Below are 25,412 nucleotides of genomic sequence, written 5' to 3' on the forward strand. Positions count from 1 at the left end.
CGAGATAGAAAAAGATCCCTGCCTTCAGGGATCTAACATTCTAGCTTATATTCTGGTTTGTTGTTCTAAACCTATTTCATGACTTACAGCATATTCATAGAAGGAATAAAGGAACTGAGCAAAATTAGTCTGCAATCTTAATATTGAAAAGTTAAAAAAAAAATCCACCCAACAATAAGATTGGTTACATAATGCTTTATACTATGACATACTATGACATAGTCATATGTGACATACTATGTCGACTTTAAAAATAATTTTTGTGACAGTGTGTAATAATTAAAAAGATGTTCTTGATAAGTGAAAAAGGTTGCAATACTATATATTCATAATTTGACCTTTTTATTTCTTCCTTGTGCCTTTTTGTTTTGTTTTATTTTACACTTTTTGATAATGAACATGCACTATACTTTTGTATTCAAGGGGAAAACAGGTTTTTTTTTCTTAAATTAAAAAAGGATATATTTTAATATTTCATTTTATAGTGCTTTTATTGTTTTTAGTTTAAGTAATGATCATCTGAAATAACTCCGAATTACATAATTTCTTTTTAAATTACAAAAGAATTGTTCTTTTATAACATTGAAAGTGCATTTTAACCTGTGGTCCTCAAATGGATAGTTGAAGAGTGAGATTTTAGATGGTGGTGAAAAAGCCTCTCTCTGTTTCTTTCTTGGTTCTATTTTGGAGGGGAACTGAGACCCAGAAAGGAAGAGGTTCAGAAGATAATTAAAAATTAACTATAATAGGGGCGCCTGGGTGGCTCAGTGGGTTAAAGCCTCTGCCTTCGGCTCAGGTCATGATCCCAGGGGTCTGGGATCGAGCCCCGAATCAGGCTCTCTGCTCAGCAGGGAGCCTGCTTCCTCCCTCTCTCTCTGCCTCCCTCTCTGCCTACTTGTGATCTCTCTGTCAAATAAATAAATAAAATATTTTTTAAAAATTAACTATAATAATATAACTACAAAATAATCAATTTGATTATATAGTTATGTCCCTCAATTATTTCTGGCATAGAAATACATAATTCTTTGGTACATTTCTTTGAAAAGTACACATTTTGATCCTTTGTTTTTCCTTTTGACTTAGATCCTCCAGGTCCCATTGATAACACTAAAATTGCAGTCACTAAATGTGGCAATGTGATGCTCAGGCAAGGTAAGTTGAATAATACTTAAGCCATTTGTCACTGTTAAGAATAAAACATTACGGGCGCCTGGGTGGCTCAGTGGGTTAAAGCCTCTGCCTTCAGCTCAGGTCATGATCCCAGGGTCCTGGGATCGAGCCCCGCATCGGGCTCTCTGCTCAGCAGGGAGCCTACTTTTTCTCTCTCTCTCTCTGCCTGCCTCTCTGCCTACTTGTCGTCTCTCTCTCTGTCAAATAAATAAATAAAATCTTAAAAAAAAAAAAAAAGAATAAAACATTACTGGGGCTCCTGGGTGGCTCAGTGGGTTAAGGCCTCTGCCTTTGGCTCGGGTCATGATCCCAGGGTCCTGGGATCGGGTCCCGCATCGGGCTCTCTGCTCCGTGGAGAGCCTGCTTCCTCCTCTCTCTCTCCTGCCTCTCTGCCTACTTGTGATCTCTCTCTGTCAAATAAATAAATAAAATGTTAAAAAAAAAAAAAAAAGAATAAAACATTACTAGCCATCTGTGCTACTTTTTACCCAGCTCAGTGATACAATTCATACATGAAGTAGGGTAGATAGTGGGAAAGCTGCCAGTGTTTGTTATCTGAGGAAAGATTTAAGGCTTTTGATAGGAGCTAGGAGAAAGTACTAAGACAAACCATAATGTTGTAGCTTATAATAATATGGGCTGGTAGTCTGGTGTTCATAAATTCTCAGTTATCCCTGGAGGATTCGTGCTGGGGGGTTACATTTTGAAGGTTTTGCAGTATGAATATGTAGGTTTGTAAATATTATTCTATTTGCACTTAATTCTAGGAGCAGATTCTGGTCAGATATCTGAAGAAACATGGAATTTTCTACAGTCTATATATGGTGGAGGGCCTGAAGTTATCCTACGACCTCCAGTTGTTCACATTGACCCTGATATACTACAAACAGAAGAAAAAATTGAAGTAGAAACTCGGTCTTTGTAATTTTGAGGGCATAGGGAGTTTTAATGAGAAATCATTTTCATTTCCTCTCACATACACTTGCAAAAACATTCCTAAAAGCATGTTTATTTTCTTGATTTTTAATATTTTATTCCTTCTTACTGGGCATTATGGAAGAATGTGTTAAAATATGTGATATACTACAGGTTGGTATATTTAATGCTAGATAACTTACCATAAAGTCTTTCAGTGTAATATTTTTGAAAGAAAAGGGATATTTGTGATCATTTGGTAATCAGTAGGTTATCTTTGATCTTTATACTACATGCAAATCCATACTATCCTTTGTAGTTTTGTAAATACTTTTGCTTTGGAAATTTTTTCATTACCTTAAAACACCATAACTCTGACCAATTTTCAGTTCTCCAAAACCCTAATTTAATTGTATAGTTTTGACATGGCTTCATATTATAAAGAGCCTATTTTAAATTGAGAGTTGTAGTCAGAAAAATGTTAATTTCCTAAAGCTCAGGAAACGTTAGGGTGTCACTTTTTTTGCACTGCAGCATATAAACTAGCATATTAATATTTACAATATGTCTTTTTGAATGTATCAAGGATGTAATTAGTTTGAGTGGAATTTGTGTCAGCAGATGTCCGTAACTTATTGCCTCTTATACTGTAAAATGTTAAACTCTAATTCCTATAACCCTGGATAGTATTCATTATTATCAGTAAAAAACTTAGAGTTAGTTTTAGGGCACTTTTTATTTTGAGAGCATGAAGTATAGAATGTGTTGATGAGATTGTTGATAAAGCTGAAGCTACTTGCAAAATGATTTTTTTAATGAAATGCATAAAGTCTTTTTGAATAATATAGTATGCACTATTTGCTTGATTATGTGATGTCAAAAGTTTAACTATATTCCAAGTACAAAACAAACTGGATTACTTTGAGGATGTGAATAGCATTCATGATGGGTTTGTTTTGGTGTGGGGCACCTGCCACCAGCTGAAACAGTGTTGTTAAAATTAGTTCAATAAAAATGATTTTAAAATGTATAACTTGGATGTTGAATTTATTTGATGGATATTAAAAGTATAAAATTTGTTAGTATTATAATATCTTCCTGTTATTTCTTAATCAGGTATGCAAAATAAGTCATTTGGTATAGTATTTAAAGTTCTGATGTTTAATGAAATGATGAGCTTAATACAGTCAATAAGATGTATTTCAGTTTTTATCCAGTTTTAAGTTTTCTTCTGCCTCATAATTACAGTGCGATCCTCTTCATGGATTCAACAATGTTATTGATCTATCTCTGATCACCAGTGTTTATTATAATTTTGGCATTAGGAGATAATCAAAAAAAGGTTTGTTTTTAATACTGCTTGCCATTTATTGGATATTTATGAGTCTTAGTCAACCTACTAAAGTGCTTTACTTATATTTAATCCTTATTTCAACCTTATGACTTAGGTAAAGTGACTTGCCCCATATCAGACAGCAAAGAAATGGCAGATAGAGGACTCCAACCAGAGTCAATGTAACTTCATACCATTGCTGTTATTCACCATGATATAATATCTCCCAATGAATTCTTTTGAAACAGATTATAGGATTAGTCACATTTGTTAGTAGCATTACTATTTTCATAACAAACTTTGGAATATTATATGTGGTTAATTGTATCAGAAAGAGGCAATTTTCCTGTATTCTGAAGGTACTCCACTAACTCTCCAAGGTGAGAAGTTTGAATATACTTGTTACCATTTTGGAGGATTGCAGGTGAGGGATTAGGTAAGAAACTGTTTTTTTCGGGAGGAAAAAAGGTTATTCGAGACTATTTTAATAATAACACAACTACAACTAATCATTACTAATGCTGAATTCTTAGCAAATGTGAGGCACTAGGCTAAACATATTTGCAGATTAATATGCCCAAGCACACACAACTCAGCATCAGAATTCAAACCAGATGTGTCTGATTCCAAAACCTATGCTTCTCTCACAAGTCACAAGTAAATTTTTCTTTCTTTTTTTTTTTTTTTAAAGATTTTATATATTTGTCATAGAGAGAACACAAGCAGGAAGAGTGGCAGGCAGAGGCAGAGAGAAAAGCCGGCTCCCTTTTGGACAAGGAGCCTGATGGCGGGACTCGATCCCAGGACACTGGGATCATGACCTGAGCCGAAGGCAGCGGCTTAACCGACAGCCACACAGGCGTCCCACAAGTAAATTTCTAATTAGAAAAGCTAATTACTTAGTAACTACTTAATTTCTTAGTAACTACTGTACCAGAAACTTCCCTCTTTAAACTTGTGTGGTGCTGCATTTTATCCGTTTTTTTTTTCTCTGCTCATCTCCCTGAGAACTCATTCACTCCCTTGTTTTGTTAATCACTTTATTTTTTTAATTTTTAAAGATTTTATTTATTTATTTGACAGAGATCACAAGTAGGCAGAGAGGAAGGGAAGCAGGCTCCCTGCACAGCAGAGAGCCCGATGCGGGGCTTGATCCGAGGACCCTGGGATCATGACCTGAGCCAAAGGCAGAGACTTTAACCCACTGAGCCACCCAGGTGCCCCATCAGTTTATTTTTTTAAGTAAGTAATCTTTAGACAGTATGGGACTCGAACTCACAGCCCTGAGATCAGCAGTTGCATGCTCCACTGACTGAGCCAGCCAGGCACCTCTCAACAACTTCTTCTTTTTTACAGATTTTATTTACTTAAGAGAAGGAGAAACCGAGCAAGAGAGCACAAGCAGGGGGAGTGCACAGGGAGGGGAGAAGCAGGCAGGGGAGCCTGATGCCAGGCTCAATCCCAGGACCCTGTAATCATGACCCGAGCTGAAGGCAGACATTTAACTGACTGAGCCACCCAGGCACCCCTGTATTGGCTACTTTTGTTGTCCTAATGCTATGTAACAACCACAAAAACTTAGTGGTATACAAAAACATTTAGTTATTTTACAAGTCTGTGGAGTTCAGCTAATCAGACCTTGACTGATCTCAGCTGGGTTCATTCAAGTATTTGCAGTCAGTTGGGAGTTAGCTAGGCAGGTGTTGTGACCTGGCTGAGCTGACTCATTTGTGTTGGGCTATTGTGTTCTTCGCCAGGCTAACTCAGGCCTGTTTGCTTGGTCATGGCAGAGGAGCAAGTTGTTTCAAGCTTCTATATGTGTCCTATCTATCAATATCTCATTGGCCAAACCAAGTTAAATGGTGAAACCCAGAAATCAGGGAGGTGGGAATAAAATCTACTTTAATGAGAGGAATTGCAAAGTCAGATGGCAAAAGGTGTGGATACAGAGAGATATGAACAATTAAAGCTCTTTTTTAAAGATTTTATTTGACACAGTGAGATCACAAGTAGGCAAAGAGGCAGGTGGGGTGGGCAGGGAAGCAGGCTCCCTGCTGAGCAGAGAGCCCATAGCGGGGCTTGGTCGAGGACCCTGGGATCATGACCTGAGCCGAAGGCAGAGGTTTAACCCACTGAGCCACCCAGGTGCCCCACAATTAAAGCTCTTAATGCAATCGAGCTGTAATTAAGTTGCTCATATTTGAATTAAGTTGTTGAGAGGTGCCACTTACTAGCTATATGTATAACCTTGACAAGTTCCCTGACCTTGGTTTCCCCATGTGCAAAGTGCAAAGTGAGTTTATCTGCTTTCTTAGGTTGTTGTGAAAGGAAATGCTTTAAAGGTTACAAAGTACATAGTAAATGTATCTCTGTCCTCCGTTTTGGGGGCAGATAATATGACCTGATAGATAACATAGTCCTACAGTGCTTTTTACATGTCACCCATGGCAGAAAGTCCAGGATCCCAGTCCATCCCCAAACATGGCTTTAATTGCTAAGTAGATAATGACTTCAGTAACTCATGCTTGCAGTTTGTACATTTGGCAAAATTATGAAGGCATAATTAGGATAGCAACTATTCAGGTGTTGATTTATCAGATAAGCCCTTTGGGTTTAAGGTCAGTTTGCTTTCTCAGCCATGTGAACTTCTGCCACAGGACCGACCTGTGGACACAGAAGGGTGAGACTGTTCCTGAATATCACAGCAGGTGTAGTTCTCTAACAGCAGTCCTGATGCTGCTGAGGTTGAAGGCTATGTTTTGTAGCATAACAAAACCCTCAAAACTTGCTTAAAGTACGGATTTATTATTTTTCGTGATTCTGTGTGTTGTCTGGAGACACTCATGAGGCTGCATCGGGCTAGCAGATACGCCACGTGGGAAGGTTCAAAAAGGTTCCTAACGTAACTGGAGCCTTGGTGCTGACTGTTGGCTGAGCCACAGCATTCACCTCCATCAAGGCCTCTCTATAGGATCTTATCATCTAGGACCTCTGAATGTGGTTTTTCTCTAGGCTAGCCTGATCTTCCTTACTTACTGGATGGCAGTGGATTCCAAAAGGGCGAAAGAAAATGCTGCATGCTTCTAAAAGGTGAGGACTAGAACTGACATAGTGTCATTTCTGCTATCTTCTGTTGCGAGGGAACTATGTGAGAGCTTGAATACCAAAAGGTATTCATTGGGAGACACCGGTATAACCATTTAACACATTTGATCAGCCCGGTAAAGTAAGGGAAAGCAGGAGGGGGACACACAATATTTGGTTGTTCCACTTTTTTTTTTTTTTAAGATTTTATTTATTTATTTGACAGAGAGAGAGATCACAAGTAGGCAGAGAGGCAGGCAGAGAGAGACGGGGAAGCAGGCTCCCTGCTGAACAGAGAGCCCGATGTGGAGCTCTATCTCAGGACCCTGAGATCGTGACCTGAGCTGAAGGCAGAGGCTTTAACCCACTGAGCTACCCAGGTGCCCCTGGTTGTTCCACTTCTAATGATACAAGGAGTGATCTGGGTTCAGATGGTGAGAACTCACTTCTTCCATTGTAAAGTTACTGATCAACTAACTCACTTCTTCCATTGTAAAGTTACTGATCAACTTTTCCACTAATAGTTCTATCTGCTGATGAGTTCTATGCTGCTGATGAGCCTGAACCAGTGTTTTCATTACAGGTTGCAAAATGGTGAATTTCTCATTCTAGGATTCCTTTGGAGGGACTTTTTCAAAATCTTCACCCTGTAAATGAAGTGTAGAAACAGAAAGTGGTTCAGGATCTGTGATGGAATAAATGTTGAAACCAGTCTAACTCGGGGCTCCTGGAGTCAGTTGAAATGCCAGAGATTGGTATCTTTGGACGGTATCATCTATGGAGGATAAATGGAGGCTCATTTGAAGAATGTTATAGTTCATTCATCATCCTTTTAAATATTTTCAAATCTTTCCTTGTGTTAAATTAGGCTGTAAGAGGTTTTTTTTTTTTTTTTAAGATTTTTGTTTATTTATTTATTTATTTATTTATTTAAAAGATTTTATTTATTATTTATTTGACAGAGAGATCACAAGCAGGCAGAGAGGCAGGTAGAGAGAGAGGAGGAAGCAGGCTCCCCGCTGAGCAGAGAGCCCGATGCGGGGCTCGATCCCAGGACCCTGAGATCATGACCTGAGCCAAAGGCAGCGGCTTAACCCACTGAGCCACCCAGGAGCCCCAAGATTTTTGTTTATTTATTTGACAGAGATTAAAGTAGGCGGAGAGGCAGGGAGAGAGAGGGGAAGGGAAGCAGGCTCCCCGCTGCGCAGAGAGCCCGATGCGGGGCTGATCCCAGCACCCTGGGATCATGACCCGAGCCGAAGGCAGAGGCCCTAACCTACCGAGCCACCCAGGCGCCCCTAGACTGTAAGAGTTTCTTACTGGGTTATGCTATTTATCTCTTCCCAAGCTTAAAAAATTGCCTTCAGCCTAGGTGGAAAGATGTTGTAATAAAGAGCCCCACAAAATTAGTTGTTGGATTTATGATAAAGATGCTGTTGAAGATACAGTTTACTATATGACATAGTCTTGTTTTGAGAAACTGTGGGACAAATTTATCTTTGGTCATAGTATTGGGATTAGTACTCATCTGAACAACTGGTTATTATCCTATGGATACTGAGACTATTGTAACTGATCTTGTTTTTCCTTATTACAACATCTGCCAGAATTAAAGCAAGTGTTCAGACCCTAGAATACGTATTTCTGTGCATTATTCTCCTGTTTTCTTGTTGCCCAAATTTTCCCATTTTAATTATTTTAAATTCAATTTTGCCTATTAATTTTTTTGGTAAGACACATGTTTTTAGAAATAGGCAAGGTGTAATTTTTTTTTCATCAAAGCACCCTAGGCAAGGTATAATTTTAAAAAATATGCCAAATATCTTGGTCTTTTGGGTGGTGTACAACATCTTCCCCACTAGACAATAAGCACCAAAAGGATTTGTCTTGTTCACTCCTACTGCTTACCACAGTGTGTAGCACGAAACACGCAGCTGGTAAATTTCTCTAATAACTTAATGTTGATGACTCTTTCAAATTACCTCCTCCCTGGACACGATTGTGTCCAGTTTTTCTTTCTTTGACACACAGAGATCACAAGTAGGCAGAGAGGCAGGCAGAGAGAGAGGAGGAAGCAGGCTCCCCGCTGAGCAGAGAGCCGGATGAGGGGCTCGATCCCAGGACCCTGGGATCATGACCCAAGTCGAAGGCAGAGGCTTCAACCCACTGAACCACCCAGATGCCCCTGTATCCAGTTTTTCTTTAATGGTTCTGGTCCCTTGTTTTTTCTGTATATAGTTGTCTCTTTTTTTCCTTGCCTCCACATGTTTGAGTTTTTCTAGGTTTTGTTCTACATTTTTAATTCCTCTCACTTTTTCGTACTTTCCCTGGATAACCTAATCTAAACCCAGGTTCCAGTTAGTGTTTTGATGCTGAAGACTCCCAAATCTGTACTTTTAGTTCTGACCTATGGCTTGCATCCCAGAGACATATATATTTATTGATTCCTGGGCAGCTTCATTTGCATGTATGAGCTACTTCAAATTCACCATACCCTAATGACACATCATTTCCTTCCCTAAACCTTTTCCTACTGTAGTATTTCCTGTGGTCCTCGGTGACACCTCCATCTCTCCAGTCACACAACCCAGGAATCCTAGACTCTTTTAACATACCAACACATTCAATAAGCTACCAAAATCTTGGAGATTTAGCCCCCAAATATAAGGGCATTCATCAAACCAGTCATTTATAATAGCATGAAAGTAGAACAGCCTGGATACTCCCAAAGAAAAAAACAGCTAAATAAATTACGTAACCATTTCTTGGGGTTTCTGAACAATATGACATGGAAAATATGATCTAACAAAAGCAATTATAATACATTATTTCATATCATATTTTATATATATCCATAGAAAAAATAGCTTATTTCTGGTGGTGCTAGTGGTATTAGTAGTAAACAAGTAAGTAGTTGTAAGTTCCATCCTCATAGGGACCTTTGCATCAAACCTTCTCTGTGTAACGTTTTCCCCACCCTCTGACTAACTCCTAAATGCACATTCATACTTTAGATCTCATTCAGCCTAAATGTTACTTCGTCAGGAAGTCCTCCCTTTTTCTTCTTTCTAGAGACCTTACAACACGTACTTCGGAGTATTATGGACATATTCTTATAGTGACCTATACTTTTTATTCATGGTGTTTATCAGTTTGAACTTACGAACGGTATTTCTGTGATTATTTCTTGAATGTCAACCTCCCTCCCTAGACTATAGGATTTGTAAGAATAGGGTCTGTGCTTGCTTTGTTTAGTACTATATCTCCAGCCCTTGTATAGTTCCTAGCATGTTTATTATAAGAAACAGTGAAAGAAAGAATGAACTATATCAATGGTTTTCTTTTCTTTTTTTATTTATTTGGCAGAGAGAAACACAGTGAGAGAGGGAACACAAGCAGGGGGAGTGGGGAGGGAGAAGCAGGCTTCCCATTGAGCAGACAGCCTGTGGGGCTAGATCCCAGGCATGGGGTTGATCCCAGGACCCTGGGATCATGACCTGAGCCAAAGGCAGAGGCTTTAACCCACTGAGCCACCCAGGGGCCCCTTCTTCCTACTATCTTCTTTACCATCAATGAACTGGTCTTTCCCCCTTACTTACCTCTTTAGTGCTTGTTCCAAAGACCCTAGAACCCAGCCATGTGGGGCTACTTGCAGTTCCCCTCTCACATTCTTGTACACTCTCTTTCATGCAGTTCCCTCAGCTGACAACAGTATTTTTTCTTGGCTTTGCAAACTCATGCTATAACTTGAATGCCAACCCCTGTAGAAAACCTTTCCCAAACTTCCTCTTGTTCCCACAATATTTATATCTCTACACAATATTTATATCTCTGAAGTTCAAATTTGGGCAAATTATATGACCTCTCTAAGCCCATTTTCTCATCAGAAAATGTGAAGAGGGTCACAGATTGGGTTTCCCAGGAACCAGACACTTACACTATCAGTATACAGATTAATTAGGAAAGGCTCATAGGATCATTTGTGAGGTTAGGGAAGAAGTGGGCAGAGGAAGAAGTCAAGCTGTGATGCAGTCTTAATGGGATGCACCAACTGATGCAAATTGTTCTACAGATAGGATGATCCGCCAGAACTGTCCCATGTTGAGGTGAGAGGGCTAGTCCTTCCAACAAGGAAGATTTTTATTGAAGATCTTATTTATTTGACGGAGAGAAAGAGAGAGAGAGAGAGACAGTGTGTGTGTGCACACACACATACACAAGCAGGGGAAGCCAGAGGCAGAGGGAAAGGGAGAAGCAAATTTCCTCCTGAGCAGAGAGCCAGGTGTGGGGATCCATCCCAGGACCCTGGGATCATGGCCTGAGACAAAGGCAGGTGCTCAACCAACTAAGCCACCCAGGCGCCCCCCTTCCAACAATCCTGAGAGATACTATTAGTGGCCTTACACTGATCAGTCATTTTGGATGTAGCTTCCTTGGGAAAAGGTATGACACTGAAAAACACCAGAAGGTGCTGACAGCTCATGGCTCTCTGTGGAACACTCTTGGCTATTGGTAATAAGTCCTTCATTTCTGAAGGGTATCTGAGAAGTAACTTTTGGTGCCCAACATTATTAGTATCTATCTCAGGACTGTTGGAAGATTAAAACAGGGTAAGTTATAAAAAGTACATAGCATATTGCCTGCCACAAATGACTCAAGAAGAGATGTTTGTTATGGTTATTATACATAGAAGTTGGCTCTGTAAGTATATAGAGCAAGGTAGGGAAACCTTATTTACTTTTGTGACTCTAGTCCTAGAACAGGGCCTGGAACCAATTAGGTTCAGTAAAAGCTTGTTAATGCATTACTATAAAAATATACCTGACAGGGGCGCCTGGGTGGCTCAGTGGGTTAAGCCTCTGCCTTTGGCTCAGGTCATAATCTCAGGGTCCTGGGATTGAGCCCTGCATCCATCTTTCTGCTCAGCAGGGAGCCTTGCTTCCCACCCTCACCCCCCACCCCGGCCCTTGTGATCTGGCTCTGTCAAATAAATAAATAAAATCTTAAAAAAAAAAAATACCTGTTACCTTCTGTTTGGAAGCAAATGTTATTTTGAGTTGAACTCTCAACTAAAACACATACAAAAAGTCAATTCAACCGTTCAACAACTTAACCAGAAAAAAAAAGGAGGTGCCTTATCCACTTGCCTGAAAAACAAAGTTTCAAAGAAAAAGAAAACAAAAGCAGTAAAATAGTACTTGACAAATGCAGGAGAGCTCCAGTTAAAATGGCTTCTGGATTTTGTATTTTTGGAAATATAGTTTTCTAATTTTAGACAGGGAAGGAGATTTAGCTCAGCTTTTCCACAGCTCATAAATGATGAGGCTGTCAATGGAACTATGAACCCAAAGGAAGGACTTATCTCCATCAATATTTATTGGGCTTTAATTTTCCGGCATGCCCAATGTAGTTTGTTGACATTTTTTTTTTAAAATTTATTTACTTATATACGTAATCGCTATAATACTGAAGGTGGGGCTCAAACTCACAACCCCAAGATCAGGAGTCGCCTGCTCTTCCGACTGAGCCAGCCACAAGCCCCTTATGACAATGTTGACAGCATTTATTAAACACTGCTCTGTGCCTGACACAGGTCTGGGGACACAGTAATGAGCAAAAGTTACAAAGCCCCTGCCTTTATGGATCTCACGTTCTTGGTGGCAGGAGACTGACAAAGTCTGGAAGTGATAACTGTTAAGAAGATATATATATATATATATATCTTCTTCACCTATATATATAGATGAAGAAAGAGAGAGCAGTGGTGCAAGCGTGCTCATTTGGATACAGTGGTCTGGAAGCCTCAGATGTTGACCTTGGAGAAGAGAGTTGAAGTACGCATTGAACACCAACGAGTTAAGAGATCTGAAGAGTTGTAGTCAAAGGCAACAGCAAGCTGAAAGTCTTTAACCCGACAGAGCCTGCGCGTTGGAAGGAACAGCCACAAAGCCAAAGAGGTGAGCTAAGAGGTCGTGTGGCTGGAGATGAAGTAAGCAGGAGCATATATAATATCTACATAAGAGTTGAGACCGCACCGGTAAGGGAGCGAGCGTGTACACATTTTTCAAGAGGCCACAAAAGGCAGGATGGAGCGGTCTTCCAAACAGCGGGGCTACAGCAACGCCTTTCCTCTACAAAAGCAATGAAGGGCCAAGTAAAGACTATTGCAGGGGATGAACCGGGTCCTGCCCTCAGAAGACCAGCCCTCGTGCATTGGCGAGGGCCCGCCGCGGAACTCGGCGGATCCCAGGCCAACGGCGCTGCACGGGCCGCGGTTACCAGCAGGAGGTGTAGTGAGCGCGCCTGCAGCCGCCGCCGCCCGCCTGTCCCAGCGAGAGAGGAGGGGACCGGAAGGAGCCGCCGGTGCTGCGGGAAGTGGCAGGAGCGGGAGGCGGGGACCCACCTGGAAGCGCCGAGGCGCCGCTGTCGAGCTTCCTGCGGCGGCCACCCCAGCAAGTGCCGTGGCGGGGGTAGAGAGCGGCCACGGCGGCGGCGCCTCCCCGAGTGGCCCGCGGCGCCTTGCGCCGCGCGAAAGGTGAGCACTCGCTCGAGGCACGTGGTGGGGGCCAGACACGGGGCAGGGAGAATGGAGGAGGAGGGAACCAGGGGCACCATCGGCTTTGGGACCCGGATTTAGAGCCGAATGCCGGGAGGGGGTGGGTTGGAGGTGGCGGCGGCGTCGGCAGCGACGGCGAAGCCCCCACGTGGGGTGGGGGTGCGCGCGCACGTGTGCGCGGGCGATAGGGGGGCGGGGAGGGCTCTGGGGTGGACGACCAGCGCGCGCTCACTTAGTAGCGGCCCACGTGACGGGCACGCCGAGAATGTGCCTCCACGTGACAGGCTGGGAGGCTGGTTGAGGCAGAGGGATGTTGTGTCTGTGTGGTCTAACCATAGTCACTGGAGGTTTTAGGGTTTTCTACCGCTTTTCTTCTCTACTAGGGGGGATAGATGAGAAATAAAAGGCGGAAAAGACTTTCTGCTATTTCCCTGTTCTACACGTTCTCCAGTCCGTTAATGAAGCACTTCTCAAGTTCCGAAATGCCGTTTTCCCTGTACCGCCATGTTGGTTCTAGAGGAAACTCGCGAGATGCTAGTGGGTTTGTATCGCGAGATCTCTCGATTCTCGCGGGACCTTGTTGGCAGAGCAGTTGTCCTGGATGGCGAAGCCTTGGGTTCCGGGGACCTGGGACCCGCAACTCTTTCTACAAGGCAAGTTGTTAGGGAGGGGCCGGGGGCGAGTGCCTCTTGGTGCCGGGAGACGTGCTAGGTTAGCTTCCTTTAGTCTTGAAGGGACTACATTGACCCTATTGAGGCGACACGGTCCTCCTCCCCACCCCCCTGCGGGCGCTCCGCCACCTGCAGAAGCGTCTGCAACGCTCAGCCCCCGCTCCTTTCCCCCCCAGCGCTGTGATAGTTCCAACCCCGTCCCACTCCCTTGGAAGTCCAGAGCCATTCTCGCGCAGTCGTGACGATTCCATTGGATACCGTTGGTCTTACTTTCAAACGTTCATGTCAGTTTTTCCCCTTGTTGCCATTTTCTAAAGAACTCCAGACCTGTTAACCATTCTGTCGCTTGTTTCTGCTGCTGTACCTTTCTCCGCTGACCATTCTCAGACGCTTAAAACTAAGCGCCTTCTATTTTTTTTCTCTCTGGGCATCATTTACTCCCACTTTCTTGGTCATTGATAACTTCCTTATGACGCTGACTCACTTTGTATTTACAATAACTTTTTGGCAGTATTTGGAAGGAGCCCTTATATCTCTGACAATACCTGTTGTCAGAATAAAATCGTTCTTGTAATCTTTGTGCGTGCCTGTTAACTCATAATTGTCGATATGATTTTGATTACTATGTTACGAGGTTGCCGTCTTTGATGTTCAAGGATGGTGGTTTGGGGTCACATGTTTAGGTAGTAGTGAAATGTTTTAGTTAAAACTAAACTTCTCTTAATAAACTTTGGTATCAGAGTTTGTTTTTTCTTTAAACGTGTTTGACATGAAATTAATTTTTCTCCAACTTCCTATGTCTTATCGGAAATGAATTTGCAGTGTATCTTTCGTATTCTTGAGCAGTCTTTGGATTTATTTAGTATTCGTAGTGGGAAGTTAATTACAAAGCTAATCAGATAACTAGGTAATCCACTCATATTTTTTTTAAACGAAGGAAGTGTTATTTGCCTTTACATTTAATATAGAGAAGTATATAGAGGATGCTCCCTGTTATACTCCGCCAGGTTGCCTTAATCAGTCTTAAATCGCTCTAACCATTCTTTGCAGTAGCTGTGTATTATTCTTTTTTTTTTTTTTAAGGAAGTGGAGTAGTGTTTTAAGATACACTATCACAACATTAGCAATCAAAAATTTTTTTCTACTCAGCTAAATTTTTATTTAGTGATGTATGCCTGTTGACAAATATATGCATATTTGCTTTTTAAAAAGAAAATTCTTTGTACAGATTTTTTGGTTGTAACGGTTTTGTGAAAGTATCTTGAGGGATAGCATTGATTTTGTCCTAGGGATTTAGTATGCTGTTAGCTTTGCACCAAAATAAAATCCATACAAAATAGGATTTAAAGAAAAAGGGACGTTATCAGTTGAACTTTATATTTTTATGGTTAATATTTATGTTACATGTTTATCTTTATATTCATGCTTATATTTTGTGATATATTTCTCCCATCCAAGTACTAACCAGGCCTGACCCTGCTTAGCTTCCGAGATCAGACGAGATCGGGCGCGTTCAGGGTGGTATGGCCGTAGACTTGTGATATATTTCTAAATTATAACCCACGTGTGTGTAGAGGAGTTTTCCAGAAGTTCTAAAAGTTAATCAGCTCAGTTAAATAGTTATGACTGAAATTTAGTGAGCTCAACAGGAGAGTGGTAGGTATATCACCAGTTAATGCAAACAAATGTACAATTTGGAAGTTGCTAAGCAGCATTTTGTGAGGTTTTGTTTTGTTTGTATTTTTTCCCCAAACCTACTAACAGTGTTTATTAGTCACATGAACATGACTTCAGTCTTCTTGGGCAATGTGGTTTTCTCTTGTAATAGTTCATTCACGTAGGAAAGTTGGAGAGTGAAAGAGTGTTGAGAGGTGTGATGTGGGAAGGAGGAAAAGCAGACAGTGGAATATGTAGTTCGATATTGAGATGGAATTGGAGAAGTTGCACAGAAAAGAGAGGATGTTGGAAGGTTGACAGAGCCATGGTCTAAGACTAGGCAGGTTCATTATGGTTGAAGGGCAATTTGAGTTGACCAGAATTTGGAATCTGTAATTTCAGGCAATTTTTTCATCTTAAAAATGTTTTTTAAGTGGTTTTCAGTTATCTTAGAAATTGGTTATCACTTGTAAAAAGTCAGCAACTGAATTTGATATTTAATTGAAACTTTGTGAATTCTTTGGTTAGGTAAAGCTCTTGTTAAGTAACATTTGTTGAGTGCATTTTGTTATTTTTAGAAGTAGAAAATTGTGAAAATAACAGTGGACTCAAAGGTCACAGTTCTGTAATGGCCTTTGCAAAGGTATCTACAAAGTTTTGCTTGGTAATTTGGCCTCAGAGAGTTCCCGTGTGCATCTGATCCTTGGGATAATGCATGTTTCTTACAACTTTGTTTTATAAACTGTTCTTGGCAGTGGATTTTGGGGATTACCAGTCTTTTAGAGACTACTACTTATCTGAGGTACTGGGTAGAAATATACTGAGAATATCTAAGGAGGAAGAGGCATGTATCTTACGTGATTTGAGTTTGCTTGAGTGAAACTTAAGTAACCAAGAAATTTTATTTTCCCTTTTCTCAATTATTAACTGTCATGAAAGTGATCTGTGAGAGCTGATGAGCTTCAGTGATGAGAGGAAATTAATGGCAGTGATAATACAGTATTGATCTGTCCTCACTTGGTTTTTTTTCTTGGGGTCTGAAACAATGCTCATTTCCATAGATCTATAAGTTTGTAAACTATATGGTGTGATAGCTATGTTACATATTCGTTACATCAAGAATATAAATTTTTTTCTCACCTCTTGAACCAGAGTCCAAGAGAGATTACAAGAAATTACTTGACCAGAAATGTCAGTGAAAACATGATGCAGGTGCTTTTTAAAAAAATCTAATTTCATATGAAAAGTCAGTCTGGATTTAACTGCAAGGAATATTAGCTGGAAGACTTTGATATTTGCAGGAGTATTTAATATAGATGTGGCATACATTGTATAAATTTCTGTGGCTAATACTCTGATACCCACTGTAATTATACTTTAAAAATACTGATCAGTGAGTTATTTCCTGAAGTCCTAAGTGTTGACTTCTAACACAGCGGAAGTATAGATTTTTGCTATTTGTTTGAACTTGTCCTTCTCACCTCTTTTTGTTTTTTTTCTTTTCAGCTGTTCTTTCTCATTTAGGTAGGTAATTTTTGTCTTGTCAGAGACAAGTTCGTTCAGTAACTTTTCCTGAGGAGACTCTCAAACTATTCAGTTATTATTATTAGGAGCTCCATTGTAAGTTATAAAATCTTTTTTTTTTTTTTTTTTTAAGATTTTATTTGACAGAGAGAGAGAGATCACATGCAGGCAGAGGGGTGGGGGGGAAGCAGGCTCCCTGCTGAGCAGAGAGCCCGATGCGGGCCTTGATCCCAGGACCCTGGGATCGTGACCTGAGGAAAGGGCAAAAGCTTAACCCACTGAGCCACCCAGGCGCCCCTCCATTGTAAGTTATATTCAGTAATTCAGACCAACATTTTTTGAGTGTTGGTGATCTTAGCCGTTTCAAACAGCAGGATTCCTGAGCCTTCAAAATAACTAATCAAATACCATAAGCCTGTGGTCTTTCTTCAGAAACCCCTGAGTAAAGAAGTTTTACAGCACCAACAGGGTTAGTTATCTGATTTTTTAGTCCACAGATAATAATCCATAGGTTTGGCCATTGGAGTTAGGCACCCTGACAGCTGAAATGTCATTTCAAGGGAAAAGGAAGAAAAGCTATTAAAAAATAGAACTGTAGAAGGGTAGTGTTTTAAGGCCATTGCATAGAGACATACAGTCCTATTACCATCAACTTCTGAGGGAATCACAATGTTGCAGAGCAGTGTGTAGTACATGGTGTTTCACACAATGACCTTAATCATAAATAAACTTTTATTCTGTGTATTGTGTTTGAGGAAGTAAGGAATTGGTATCTTTTTAAAAGATTGTTATGAGTAAATGTTTTCAAAGCTTTGTTAATGCTTTCAGTTTTCTGATAATTGACCTACAGAACTCCTCTGATGAGATCAAATAAAAATGATGCTGTTGTGTATGGCATTTCCTTTGCTTTATTTTATTGCTTTTATCGATTTCTTAAATTCCTTATTTATTATTTCAAGGGATTACTGCCCAGATAAGGCTCTGTTACATTTACTGTTTGATATCAGTGATGAACAGTTGTCTAAAGACTAGCACCTTTATTAATAAAGGAGTTTTCAAAGCAAATAATTAGAATTATTCGTATAATTCAGTCCTATAGTTTTGAACTTTGGTACTGAGTCTCCATCCTCAGCACTGATGAGTGTCCTGAGGTGAGAAATGTTTCATTTTGTAGTGGATTTTCTTTGTTGCCGTACTTGCCTTTTTTTAATATGTTAATTTAAACCGTTTTCTCTTTTCATTGTTAGAGTAATGGTAGATAGTATTTAAGTATAAACTGTGTTGTCTGTGTGTTTTAGTGACTTTAATGGCTGACTTGAGAATTTTAAATCTGAGTAATTAATACAGCCATATTAACATTTTGGTATACTTCTTCCATTATTTTAAAAATGCATCTTTTATATACTTGCAAATAAAATATTCAGTACCATGTTCTGCTTTATAACCTAATGTTAGGTAACATTTTTCCATTCTCACAAGGAGTCTTCATAACCATAATTATAAATGGTTGTGTAATGTCCTATGTGTAGATGTATCATTACCCTGTTCTGATTTTTTCCATATATGAATAGCAGTGTCAAGAACATTTATATATAATTTTCTGTATATAGTATTATCTTCTTGAATGTTGCCAACACCAGAAATGATTTTTAGGTGTATTTTTAAAGGGTTTTGAAACATATTTGTCGCGTTAATTTACCCAAAGGATCAGTTTATGTTCATGTTGAAGTGGCTGTTGCTCTGTATATCTTTATTAAGTATTATAAAACTTCATGGGGTATAAGTCATACCACTTTTTTCTTAGATTTCTACTGAGGTGAAATATTTTGATTAATAGATGTATTTTGTTTGCGAATTTAGGTAAACAATTTTGAAATTAATGTAATCAAGTCTTTTGACCTAATCTTGTTCTACTTTTGAACTTCTGAAATTCCTCCTCTGGAAGTGTAATAAATAAACAATACTGACTTAATACTGTCTCTCTTAGTTTTTCTAAATTATATTTAAATAAATTTAACTGTTTACCTAATCTGGTATTGGTGTGAAGTGAGAATATAAATGTTTTCCTCCAAATTGGTAATTGTCTCAACTCTGTTAAATAATCCTATATTTTCTCATTGTTTTGTGTTTCATTTTTACATTAAAAATTTTTTTTTACCTTACTTATTTTTACCCAAACTTTAAAAAATGTTAGTATTTTTTAGGTGATTCTTAAGGCACATCTACTGTCTTTTGACCTAGTATCTTTTTATTGTGATATTTGTTTTCATATTGATTTTTAAGAGCACTTTACAAATTGAGGATAATAAAGCTCATTCTCTACAAAACAGTGTTTTATAATTCCTTTTCTTGGTCAGCCAAAATTCAAAATTCTTTTCCCATACCACAGAATTTAGTAGGATTAAGTGAAGTAATTTCTTTCTCTTTCTCTTTTCTTTTTTTTCCTTTCTTTCTTTCTCCTTTTTTTTTTTTTTTTTTTTAAGATTGAGTTTTTAAGCAATCTCCACACCCAGTGTGGGGCTCGAACTCACAACCCCAAGATCAAGAGTCTTATGTACTATTGACCAAGCCAGCTAGATGCCCCTCTCCTTGAATAGACAAAATAAGAAACTACTTAAGAGTACAGTATTAGAGGGCGCCTTGGTTGCTCAGTGGGTTAAGCCTCTGTCTTTGGCTCAGGTCATGATCCCAGGGTCCTGGGATCGAGTTCTGCATGGGGCTCTCTGCTTGGCGGGGAGCCTGCTTCCTCCTCTCTCTCTGTGCCTGCCTCTTTGCCTACTTGTGATCTCTGTTGAATAAATAAAATCTTAAAAAAAAAAGAGAGTACAGTATTAGAGAAATCTTGTATATAAACACAGCTATAAAGAAAAACTATTTTGGTAGATTTTTGTAGAATTAGAAATAAACTGCTAAGATCAACAGTTTTAGGATGTGTGGTTAAGGTATTTTCTTTATTAAATAGTGATATGTAGTTTGACATCAGATAATTGTACTTAATGAAAAAGTGCTAATTGGCAGTCCTAGGACTTTAGTTACAGAATCTCAATACCTTTCTTATTTAACTGTTAAGAACAGTAGTGTGGCACATGTACTGATATTTAATAATGAATAAGTAATTCCAAGTGAGCATTAGACCATCCATGTCAATGAGAGCATTTTCAATATTGAAAGTTTATTGTTTATGAAGGGTTTTTTTCTTTATTAAATTATTATTCAAGATCTTAAAATAATTTTTGAAAAAAGAGAAATATTTTTACTTATTTACATTTTAAAACTATGGAGGCTCCAAAGCTATTACTTTATTAAATAATGACTAACATTTTCTGTTGTTTACAGATTGGTATGATTACATTACTGCTAGGAAGAAAAACCAGATTAACTTTGTGAGTGTGAAATCACAACAAATATTTGAAAATAAATATTTGAAAAAAATCTGTGTCCTTCCTGTCCTTGGGGATCCAATAAAGAGAATTGCAGGTGAAGAACTTGATGGGGTGGGATTTCTTTCTTTCTTGCACTGGGTTGAGATTTAAAGGGATTGGAACATAATTTATACCTTTTAATACTACCAGACTTCTGCTTACTTTATAAGGGATAGGTTGATTTTGCAATGGCACTGAAGCGGTCTAGGAAAGAACAACTGCGAATTGTATTCTGGCAGTTACTTATACCTTTCTTATCAGATTTTTTCTTTTCTTTTCTTTTTTAAACTTGGTTAGAAGCTTAAGGAATATATCCTGTAGTTCTTATATACTTCCCCATTAGAAAGCAGATTTATTGTGTTTCATAAAGAAGGTGAAATATGCTTCTTTTTAGCTTGACACTGACCGTGCGACGTGCCAAGATTTCTTTATCCTGCGAAAGGTGTGTGTGTTTGTGAGATGATCTGCTGATAGTCCTTAAGGAACTTTGTGATACTTCTGTATCTTAACTGTACTCACACCAAATCTGTAATTCTTAATCTGAACTGTCTCCACTAAATAGAAATTTTTAATGTTTGTTTTTGCATAGTGTTTCATTTTCTGAGGGAGAAATGTCCTTTATTTGTTCCCTGCTTTTAAAAAAGTATAAATGTGAATACAGTGTAATACAGAAAGTTCTCATAAGTTTACAGTTCAGTAAATTTTCACAATGTAAACATACCTGGGTAATCATTACTAAGAAGTAGAACATTATCAAAAGCTCAAACTGTCTTGTGTTGTATTGTCATGGACACTACCCCCTCTCCCGTGGGAAACCATTATTTTGAAGTCTAGTACCATAGAATAATTTTGTCTATTTTTGAACTTTAACTTTGTTTATCAATGTTATTGCATTTTTATCCTGCTTTAGAAGTCCTAGAATTCAGTGTAGTTTATACCCGGAGATCTCAACACTTTGACTTAGACGTCTGTTTTTCCTCTAGCGTTCATGATTTCAAGAACTCATAGAAGAGGACCTCAAAGAGAAGCTTTACTTTCAGATTGTCTGGTAGACGCTTTCTGTGTTTTAGTGTACTTGGGGCAAATAGGCTACTTTTAATTTCTGTCATTGATTGGCCTACAACAGTACTTCAGCCTTTTTTCCCCCTCAACTTAATCATTTTGTTTTGTACACTTTGGTACAGCATTCCTGACCAGCTAATGGCTTTTTGGACTTTCATCCTATGACTTGGCAGCTTTCTTTTCATTCTTTGCATTCCTTTCAAGCAGTGATTCCTATTCTAATTTTTATGACAGACACCCTGTGGTATCCTCTGTTATTTTAAAGAATATGTTGAGCGTACCTCCCCCCAAGAAAAAAGTCCTAGTTTGTTGAAGCCATTTTACTTTTAAGGTACTTATTTTATATTTATGAACAGTATAACATTGTGGTGCACACATTATAAAATCAAGTTATAGGCTATGAAAAATTGAGAATCAGCTAAAAGCTTTACCTAGTTTATATCCCCTTTCAGGCTGGCTTGAAATATAAGTACAACTTTTGTACAGAAATTCTCCCTTTCTTTTTTTTCCTACTCCTCCAATTTTACTTAAAAACATTTTTTTTTTAAAGATTTTATTTATTTGACAGAGCATGCACAGAGAGAATGTGCATGCGCTCTGGCAGGGGGAGCAGCAGGCAGAGGGAGAGGGAGAAGCAGGCTCCCCAGTGAGCAAGGTGCCCAATGCGGGGTTCAATGCGGGGCTCAATGCGGGGCTCATTGCGGGGCTCAATCCCAGGCCCCTGGGATCATGTCCTTAGCGGAATGCAGATGCTTAACCCACTGAGCCACCCAGGCACTCCTATTTGCTGAGCTTTTATAGAAATTAAATGTTACACAAAGTTTTAGCCTAATTTCTAAAGTTTTCTTTTTGCCCTGAGATTTTAAATGTCTGACTTTAGGGCAGCATCATGATATAGGAGAACATTTGAAGGAGAGGGTAACTGACTTTTATAACTGTTACAGAGTTACCACTAAATTTGAATAAATGCGGTCTTGGGGAATGAGTCCGGACATTTTCAGTTGACCTAAGCCACAAATATAGGTAGATACTTTTCTTCCTGTCATTAGCAAAATGTCACCAAGGAATTCTGATTCGTTTGTAGCTATAACACAGTGTCTCAGACTACAGCAAGCAAACCTGTGAGGCTTGTTGGTTTGTTTGTTTTTTTAAAATAATGGATGGCGGGGCCCTACCCCTCAAGTTTCAGATATAGCAGGTTAGGAGACCACACTTTGAGAATCAGTACTGTGGTATAGTCAGGGCACCTACCTCTAAGCAATAAACACATACCCCAAAAGTGTTTCTAATGTACATCCTAGCTGAGAACCTTTGAGTAGTAGTACTCCAGTGGGAACAGCAGGATAGTATCACTTGGGAACTTGTTACAGATGCATTTTCTCCCAGACTCTGGGGTAGAGCCCAGAAATCTGATTTAAACTAGCCCTTCTGATGTGTGGTAAAATTTTAGAACCTTTCTGTGTCTTTCCTGGGCACTGGAACTTGTAGAAATGCAAATTTTGGGCCCCACCCAGATATTTCAAATAACAAAGCCTCATTTTAATGAGATTCCCAGGCATTTACAAGGTATGTTGAAGATTACTTAGGGTTGCTTTAGATGATTATTACAAAAGAAAGGATGTCTGGCTGGTTTGGTTGGTGGAGCATGTGACTCTTGATCTTTGGGTCATGGGTTCGAGCCCCACGTTGGGAGTATAGTTTACTTAAAAAAAAAAAAAAAAGTTGTAAAAGAAATACATAGGGCTGCCTGGGTGGCTCAGTTGGTTAAGTATCCGACTCTTGATCTCAGCTTAGGTCTTGATCTCAGGGTCCTGGGTTGTGAATTCAAGCCCCACATTGGGCTCCATGTGGAGCCCACTCAAAAAAAATACATATGGAGCATCTGGCTGAGTCGGTTGTAAATCTCAGGGTCATGAGTTCAAGGCCCACTTTGTGCATAGGGTTTACTTAAAAAAAAATATACACACACACACACACACACACACACACACATATAGAAAGAGATAATATATATATACAGAGTTAAGAGTTACTGAATATTTTCTGTTTGCTAGGTACATGTAAATACTATATTCACTATTTAGTCTTCTCAACAACCTGGTAAGGATGGTTACTGTTACCCTCAATCCACAATGAGCAGTTTGAAGCAAAGAGGTCTGAATGCAGGGATATGAACCTCAGCATTCAAATTCTGCTTTTGGAGTGAGGTGTTATAGGACCATTAATGTGGATTTATATTTTCCTTCCATGTTCTAGCACCACAGTATATGTTGTATTCTAATGAATTTTTTATAAAACATTTTACAGGGATATTTGAGTTTTCTTCTAGGTCTTGTATTGAAGGACTGTTTTTGCTAAAATATTGTGTTTCAGACACAAAAACAACTGGAAGTAGATGTGATTTGAATACTTTAAAATACAAATCTCTTACGTTTATTCATCAATGTGTTATTTATCCAAATTGTTCCCTTGTACATTTTGTTCTTAAATGTAATTTCAATAAGGCAGCTCTTACTGGTTAGTGTTTCAGATGAAATTTTGCACAGTGATGTGTCCTATCATATTTATTAAAGCGGACCACAATGTAGTTCAGTACCTAGAAGCCCCATTGTGGTAAAAATAAACTTTCGGGTTCAATTTCAAGTAAGACATGATGATTTGCAGATCTAAGTGCTGGTGTTAATTTCAAGGTGGTATAAGAATGGAACATTTTGGTCACCTTATCAGTTGCAGGGTTTTTTTGGAGGGAGGATTTCTGAGTCCTACTCTTTTAAGTGTACAATTCATTGATTTTTAGTAAATTTACAGTGGTTTGCAGTGAACTCCATAGTCCAGTTTTAGACCATTTTCATCAATCCAAAAAGATATCTTTGCCTATTTTAAGTCATTCTCACCTTCAGCCTATTATAGATTAAAAAAAAAAAATCAGCTGGTGTATTTTAGCAGCCCTTCATTATGTATCAAACTACAGCATAGTAGTAAAAACCTACTTATAAACCTTAGTGCATAAACCTTTTTTTTTTTTTACTCTTAACCCGAAAAAAAAATATTAAGTCAGTAGTTATAACTGAATAGATTAATTCTCCCTTAAGACACCTTTCCCAGATAAAATGGCTTGTGTACTTGTTTTCTTTTCCTATAATACTTTTCTTCTATATTTGCATGGCTTGCTCTCTTTTCATATTCATATGTCACCTGCTGTGGAGAGCTTTTTTTCTATTTTTTTTTTAAAGATTTTATTTATTCATTTGACACTCAGAGATCACAAGTAGGTAGAGAGGCAGGCAGAGAGAGAGAGGAGGAAGCAGGCTCCCTGCCGAGCAGAGAGCGCGATTCGGGGCTCGATCCCAGGACCCTGGGATCATGACCTGAGCTGAAGGCAGAGGCTTTAACCCACTGAGCCACTCAGGTGCCCCGGAGAGCTTTTTTTCTAAAGAGGGAGCCAAGAGAGGTATCGTTTACATAGACTTGAGTGGATGGTGCTCACTGATGTTACCTTCATTGTGCCATCTAAATAGCACCCCCTTCCTACACTTTCCCTGGTTTTATTTTTGTTCACAGTTATTATCATAACTGATAACTGTCTCATTAAAATGTAAGATCCATGAAGATTGAAATTATGTTCACTGATTCAGTTCTCGAGAGTCTGGAATGATGCCTTGTTCATGTCTGAGTCTGGAATGATGCCTTGTTCATGGTGGATTGGATGCTTAGTGACTGTTGAATGAATGAATTTATACTGTAAAATACTGGGAACAATGTTGGACAGTAGGAAAATGCTCTTTGAAAAAAAATGCTCTTTGAATTTTATCTGTTAGTACCATTGCTGCTTCATTATATTTACACATTTAATATACTGGATTTTATGTGTAGCACTTCATATGCCTTATAGAGTGATATAAAATTTCAATAAGCAGGATTTTCTCAAATACTTAAAACTCTTCTTTTTATTTATTTATTTATGTTTTTAAAAGATTTTTATTTATTTATTTGACAGAGATCACAAGTGGGCAGAG

The 25,412-nt window shown here is 38.9% G+C and overlaps 2 protein-coding genes across 11 annotated transcripts in view; both read left to right on the forward strand.

Annotated features, from left to right (window-relative positions):
• Positions 1 to 3,118, forward strand: part of USP33 (ubiquitin specific peptidase 33) — a 59,517-nt gene extending 56,399 nt beyond the window's left edge. For 4 of the 6 annotated variants that reach the window (XM_047726467.1, XM_047726468.1, XM_047726466.1 and 1 more), the window contains 2 exons: positions 1,087 to 1,155; positions 1,941 to 3,118. In XM_047726467.1, the coding sequence (XP_047582423.1) occupies positions 1,087 to 1,155; positions 1,941 to 2,098 (227 nt within the window). In that variant the 3' untranslated portion in view covers positions 2,099 to 3,118. Of the gene's footprint in view, positions 1 to 1,086; positions 1,156 to 1,940 lie in introns of those variants that run through there. The other 2 variants (XM_047726469.1, XM_047726471.1) reach the window with 1 other exon arrangement.
• A 9,545-nt stretch (positions 3,119 to 12,663) lies between these two features.
• Positions 12,664 to 25,412, forward strand: part of ZZZ3 (zinc finger ZZ-type containing 3) — a 110,945-nt gene continuing 98,196 nt past the window's right edge. For 2 of the 5 annotated variants that reach the window (XM_047724671.1, XM_047724675.1), the window contains exon 1: positions 12,908 to 13,040. Coding sequence is in view for 2 of the 5 variants with exons in the window: in XM_047724678.1 (XP_047580634.1) it covers positions 12,679 to 13,040 (362 nt within the window). In the remaining 3 variants the exon portion in view is untranslated. Of the gene's footprint in view, positions 13,041 to 13,550; positions 13,715 to 25,412 lie in introns of those variants that run through there. The other 3 variants (XM_047724678.1, XM_047724679.1, XM_047724676.1) reach the window with 3 other exon arrangements.

The sequence above is a fragment of the Lutra lutra genome, chromosome 4 (genome assembly GCF_902655055.1).
Source record: "Lutra lutra chromosome 4, mLutLut1.2, whole genome shotgun sequence".
Classification (NCBI taxonomy): Eukaryota; Metazoa; Chordata; class Mammalia; order Carnivora; family Mustelidae; genus Lutra; species Lutra lutra.